Raw genomic sequence first — 6,712 nt, forward strand, 5'->3', positions numbered from 1 at the left:
TGGAGACTTTACATCTTTTGTGTTTACCTGGATGGAGTTAAAGGATGTTCTTCTTAGTAAAGTATCTCAAGAATGGAAAAGTAAGCACCCCATGTACTCAGTACTAATTTGAAACTAGCAGATGATCAAATATAGGCCTACATGAGAGAAAAACACAATTAAATTCAAGTAGAAGGAAGGAAGGAGAGGGGAGGGGACTCAGTAAGCTCCCACCTAATGGGTACAACATAGGGGTGTATAGCACAGCTCCTAGGTGAAGGACTCAACTACAACTTGGATGTTACCTAACAAACACAAACAATGTAACCCAATCGTATGTACCCTTACATTAATCTAAAATAAAAAAGGAAAAATAAAGAGAAATAACAATTTATCTCTACTTGCTTTAAGGGAAAAGTGAGAATATAGTAAAAATGAGATGATTCTTTAGAATCTAGACTATTTCTTCTTAAAGTCCATAATAAAACATTTTTATAGTAGTAATCTCTGATTGTATTTTATTTCAGACGTAGGCATCGATCAAGCAGTAGCTCTTCTTATGGCTCTAGAAGAAAACGAAGTCGAAGTCGTTCAAGGGGACGGGGGAAATCTTACAGAGTTCAGAGGTCTAGGTCCAAAAGCAGAACAAGAAGGTATGTCTTATCAGGTATTTATTGCTTTGTAACCAACTGTTCCCAAATTTAGTGACATAAAGCAACAATCATTTGTTTTCTCACAATTCTACGATTTTGACTAAGCTCAGCTGGCAGTTCTGCTCGTCTCACCTGGGGTTACTCATGTGGCTGTGGTCATCTGACAGCAAGACTGGAATTGTGCAGTCTAATGTGGCCTCACTCATGTGTGTGGTATTTAAAGCAGGCTGTGGCATATGTGGTTCCTTATTCTCTAGTAGGCCTGACTGAGCTTTTATATATGGTGGTGGAAGTATTTCAAGAAGGTAAGAGCAGAAGCTGAAAAGTCAAGGTTAAAACTCAGAAATAGCATGGTGCGTTATGGAGTGAATATATGTGTCGTCTTCAAAATTCCTGTGTTGAAGCCCCAACTGGCATGTGGCTGTGTTTGTGGATTGGGCAAATGGAGGTAATTAAGGTTAAATGAAGTCATAATGTGGTCCTAATCTGGTAGGGCTGGTGCCTTTATCTGAAGGGGAAGAGAATTTTTCTGTATTCTTAGAGGCAAGGACGTGTGGACACACAGTGAGTCCTCACCAGGAACCAAACTGACTGGCCCCTTGATCTTTCACTTCTAGTCTGCAAACGACAAGAAAAGGAATTTCTGTTGTTGAAGCTGCCAGTGTATGATATGGTGTTTCTTATGGCAGCCTGGGCACACTGATGCACAGTGTTACTCCATCTGCATTTTCTAGCCTTGCTCAAGGGCCAGTACAGAGAACAACTTACCTGGAGAAAGTTGTCCATTCTGGACAGTGCTAGAAAGTACAATTTAATAGGATGGGTACCTTGTTATTGAGGGACTTGAGTACATTTAGAAATTATTGAAAGTTTTTGACCAGGAGAGTGTTAGGATAAAAAGGATACACACAGTATTTTAGGAGGACTCATTTCTTTTCTCTGCCTCTCTTAGGTTCTAATTGGGGAGCAGGTTGGTAACCTAATTTTAGGCATAATTTAGGCATAAAATTTAGGCATAATTTAGGCATAAAATTTTTAGTTCTTTCGATGAACCTGGAGTTGGAGAATCACAGTGAAGTCGTAATGTTTAGCTTTTCTGACCATGTATTATTTGGCATCTGTCTTACTTCCTTTTCACACATTCCTGTATAAACCGCTCTGTCCTACACACCTTGGAGTTGCAAGCTTTGTTTCTTTGAGCATGTTCTTTGTTTCACTTTCTTGCCATCATTTCTACTTTGAGAATTCTTCCTTCCCTTTACTTTTAAGTTCAATTTAACTTTTAATTCCCCTCTTCCTTAAATCCATTTTTGATTTTTAGCTTTTCTTCCCCAAGTCAAATACAACCTTTCCTTTTGCTGATATACCATCCCGTGTGGTTCTAGATTTGTAACAGTTATATTACGAATACTTGTTGTTATTCTCATATATTGTAAATTCTTTTTTTTATATATATATATATTTTGTGAATTCTTGTATGGTAATCTCTTGGTAGCTCAGTAAATGTGTTGACTGAGTGAATGATTAACTTGGAGAAATGAAGTTGGATAGAGAGCTGATTTTTGTAGCAAGGAAAAATTTTATTGATTTGCAGAAACAAAGCTTTATTTTAGATGTATTAATTTGCCAAAAAGAGGCTGATTATCAGAAAATAACTTCAATTAAAATTTCGTATAAATGGGAACAGAAATATTAATATTATGCTTTTGAATGGTCTTTTTTAGTTTATAGAGTATTTTCATTTATATCAGCCAATCAGGGTTTGGTTCTGAGAACCAAAGTATATGTATAAAGGGAATTAAAGGCTTATAGTAACTTCTGGAAGGACTCAGGGAAGTGATGATTGGGGAAGCTGTCATTGATTATTTCAGCCTGAAGAATGGAAGTTTGTTGTTTTCTGTGAAGTCAGTGAAAGCCTTAAGAACTCGCAGGTGGTAGCACCAAAGTGGCTGGTTCTTAAGAAACTGGACACTTAGAAGCTGCTTCTTTTCCCTAGTGTCTACCTGTAACTTCCTCCAGAGGGAAATCTGGATATGTGGTTACTTTTTCTGTGCCATGCAAGTAAGGCCTTGGAAGGAGAGGCGGTGATGCCTTGCCCACAATAGATAACCCAGCACAAATGCATTTTGTGACTGAGCTCTGTAACTCTGTAGGCTGACAGGTAGGGTAACACCTTTGTTTTGTATATGAGGAAATAAGTTCAGAAGTCTATCCAAGACATCACCTTCTCATCCTCCTGCCTTGACACTGACCTCTGCATTTAACTTTAATAATTAAATAATCTGGAAATGCTGAAAAGTCTCAAATTTTGAAGAATTGACATTATTCATGTGCTATACACTCTATTATTTTGGAAAATATCTTTTAGAAATTTATTCTTCAAAGTGATTAAATTAAATGATTTTCTAGTTTAATCTTGATTCAACAAGAAAGGTAACTCATTTCTTGAAATGTTTAATCAAGGTATTGGTTTAGACAGAGAAGATGAAAGTAGTTTTTTAAAGAAAAAGTACTGTACGATTTTAAGTCTGAAGATGTATTAATGATCTTTGTGCTATTCAGTAGGAAAAGTGATTTCTGTCTTGGAAAGACAAATGCTCTCAGTAAACTTTCTTGTTTCATGTGTAAAGAGCAGTTTCATGATGAAGCGAGTCTTGGGGGCTGCCAGGATGGGCATCAAGTGTTTGAAGTCCTCTGCAGTTTCCATGGATTGGTTATAGAGTCGACTGGATGACTGTGCTTTTTAATATATACCTTTCAGTGTCCTCCTTCAAGTATTCAAGTTGTGACGTTTCTCTTATTGCTTCCTTCTCCAAACATGAGAAACCAGAATAACACATACCACTGTGAAAACCAAATTAACCTATTAGGAAATCAATATTTGGGTGGCGCCTGTGGCTCCCTGGGTAGGGCACCGGCTACATATACCAAGGGTGTTGAGTTCGAACCTGGCCCGGCCAAACTGCATCAAAAAAATAGCCAGCCGTTCTGGCGGCTATTCCTAGCTGGGGGTAGTCCTAGCTATTCGGGAGGCTGAGGCAAGAGAATCACCTAAGAAATCAATATTTTTAGCAGGAGCAGTGGCTGATGCCTGTAATCCCAGCACTGTGGGAGGCCAAGGCGGGTGGATCCCTTGAGCTCAGGAGTTGGACACCAGCCTGAGAAAGAATGAGACCCCTTTCTCTCTATTAAACAGAAAAACCAGCCAGGCCTGGTAGCGGGCACCTGTAGTCCCAGCTGCTCAGGAGGGTGAGGCAGGAGGATCCCTTCAGCTCAGGAGTTTGAGGTTGCTGTGAGCTATGATGATGCCATGGTACTCTACCCATGCGATAGAGTGAGATTGTCTCAAAAAAAAAAAAAAATGAATCCAGTATTTGTTATAGTTCTTTTTATCTTTGTCTTGAGCATATATAGGTCTGTACCCCAAGTCCTGCTTGACCTTTCGGTATGGTTGGTTTGTTCATTTTGAAAGAGTTAGTTATGTTAGGTTTGTTTCTTTTTATACTTCAAGGTTTTTAATCCCTCTAAACTTTTTTATTTTCTTTCACCCTCTATTAAAAATAAATAGTAGCATGTGAATAAATAAAATAGTATATGAAACATTAATATGGTGCCAAAAGATGCCACGGTACTAAAAGGGGCCTCAGGGAAGTATCACTCCCTTCCCACTTCTATCCTGTGTCAGCCCACCCTTTTAGGGAGCCAGAATTATTAGTGGTTTAATCTTCCCATGTTTCTTTTAAAATACAAGAGTAGTTGTATCTATGGCATACTCTAGATATTCTTTTACACTTTGTTTTGTTTTTGCTTGTAAGTGTATCTTGGAAACTATATGAATATATAGAATTTTTTAAACAGCTGCTTAGTACTCTGTTCTGCGGCTATATCATAGTTTGGTTAGGTACTTTTCTAGATATGAACGTTAAAGATCCAGCTAATATTTTGCAGTTACTAAAAGGTCATCATGAATAACTTCATGTGTGGGTACATTTTACTGTTAGAGGTGTTCCTTCAGAGGAAACTCCAAAAGATTGCTGGATCAAAAGGTACATGTTTGTAGCTTTGTTAGAAATTGCCAAATTCCTGATAGTAATTTGTGAGGTCTGTTTCCTTATAGCACCATCTACAGAAGGTGTCATCACATTTTGAAATGTTTTCTGATCTCGTAGATGAGAAATGGTATTTCAGTGTAGTTTTAATTTAATTTTTTTTTTTATCATTAGCGAGTTTGAACATCTTCCCATATAGTCAAGGATCACTTTTCTCTTTCTTCCCTTTCCTTTCCTTCGTATTAGTAGATGGGGGTCTCACTATGTTGCCTAAGACATCCTGGAAGTCTGGGCTCAAGGGATCTTCTCAATCTGAGTAGCTGGGTCTTCAGGCATGTCACCATGTCCAGCTAGTTTTTTTTCTGTATTTTGTCGCTCCTTTTATAATAGATTAAATTTTTGTAAGTATTTGGTCTTTTTCTTCACTTATATCTCTTTCACTGGCCTGCTTGTTTATTCATGCACTATTACCATACTTAGAATTACAGTATCTTTTGATGTTGGGCAGCGGTGGTCTACCCTTTTTGTTTCCACTTTTTGTTTGGCTGTTCTTTTCATACGAACTGTTTATTTTTTCATGTGAACTTAATTTTATTTGTCTACATTGATTAAAAAAATTTGTTGATGTTCTTATTGGGATTTTAATAAAATTTATAAATTGAAGAGAATATCTTTATCATATTGGGTTCTCTGCAAGATCAAAAGGATGATTTTCCATATTTTTTCCTTTTCTAGCATTTTTTTTCCTTTCCTTTTTTTTTTTGGTGATTCCAGAGTGTTTTAATTTCCTCATATAATGTTTTGCTCATTTCTTGCTCAATTTATGCCATAGTATTTCAGCTTATTAATGCTGTTATAAATGGGGTTTTCTCCATCATTACAATATCTAATTAGTTACGCTTTATATACAAAACCTGTAGAACGATATGTTGATTTTATATCTTCTTACTTTATTTGGTTGTTTTATTGTTTGATTTAGTTTTATCGGTGATTCTCCAGGGTTTATCATATCATCTGCTTTCTAGAAATAGTTTTACTTTTTTTCTAGTTCTAATTCTCCCATTTTAGTTCTGTTAGCTGATCGCATTGGTTTGTACTTCCAGGACAGTACTGATACACATCCCTGTCTGTACTGGACGTTGTTGGACATGCTCCTCGCGTTTGTCCAGTAAGAAATATGCTGGTTCTAGGACCAAAGTATATATATTTTGTTCTGTTAAGAGGGGTGCATCTTTGTGGGTTTTTTGTTTTGTTTTTTTTTCAGGGCCGAATATTGAATTTTGTCCAAGGCTTTCTCATTATCTATGAATATAATCATAGGATTTTTTTTCCCTTTAAATATGTTGAAGAACCAGTATTGTATTTCTGGAATAAATCTCACTTGGTCTTGGTGTATTATTTTCTTAATTAGACATGAGATTCTGTTCACGAATTTTAAAATGTATTACTTTTACATTGATAGTCATATGTGATACTGGTTTGCCATTTTGTATTGCCATTTTTTGTATTGTCTTTAAAGTTTAGGTATCAGCATTATCCTTGTTTCACAAAGAAGGTTAGGAAGTTTTCCTTCATTTTTAATGGTCTGAAACAGGGGTGTACCCTGAGGAGTATTTGGTCTTCGAAGTTTTGGTACAGTTGTGAAATTGTCCTGGCTTGGTGCTTTTTTTAATCATGTGGGTCATTGGCAACTTTATTTCTTTGAGAGAAATTGGTTAAACTTTCTCTTTCTTACAGGTTTAATTTTGGTTAGCTATATTGTTCTACTATACAATTTAGAATTTAGTAGTCCTTCATAATTTAAAATTAGCTTTTTTCCTGCATTAATGCTTATTTTTCTCTTATTATTTATTGTTCTGTGTATGTATGGTTTCTCGCATTTAAGCTAGCGAGTGGTTCACGATTTTGTTAATTTTTAAGAAAAATTAATTTTGATTTGTTATTAGATCTTTTGTTTGTCTATGATCCACCTTATTCTTGCTTTTATTCTTATTATGTCCTGTTTTGTGCTTTTTTTCAGTTTATTTTAGT

At 36.1% G+C, this 6,712-nt stretch overlaps 1 protein-coding gene across 1 annotated transcript in view; it reads left to right on the forward strand.

Moving 5' to 3' along the window:
• Positions 1-504: 504 nt before the first annotated feature.
• Positions 505-6,712, forward strand: part of RSRC1 (arginine and serine rich coiled-coil 1) — a gene marked incomplete at its 5' end in the record, with an annotated part of 362,074 nt that continues 355,866 nt past the window's right edge. Inside the window, one exon of the mRNA XM_023515684.1 lies at positions 505-632. Within this exon, the coding sequence (XP_023371452.1) occupies positions 505-632 (128 nt within the window). The remainder of the gene's footprint in view (positions 633-6,712) is intronic.

This window comes from Otolemur garnettii, unplaced genomic scaffold (assembly GCF_000181295.1).
Source record: "Otolemur garnettii isolate 467f Iridium unplaced genomic scaffold, OtoGar3 scaffold00076, whole genome shotgun sequence".
Classification (NCBI taxonomy): Eukaryota; Metazoa; Chordata; class Mammalia; order Primates; family Galagidae; genus Otolemur; species Otolemur garnettii.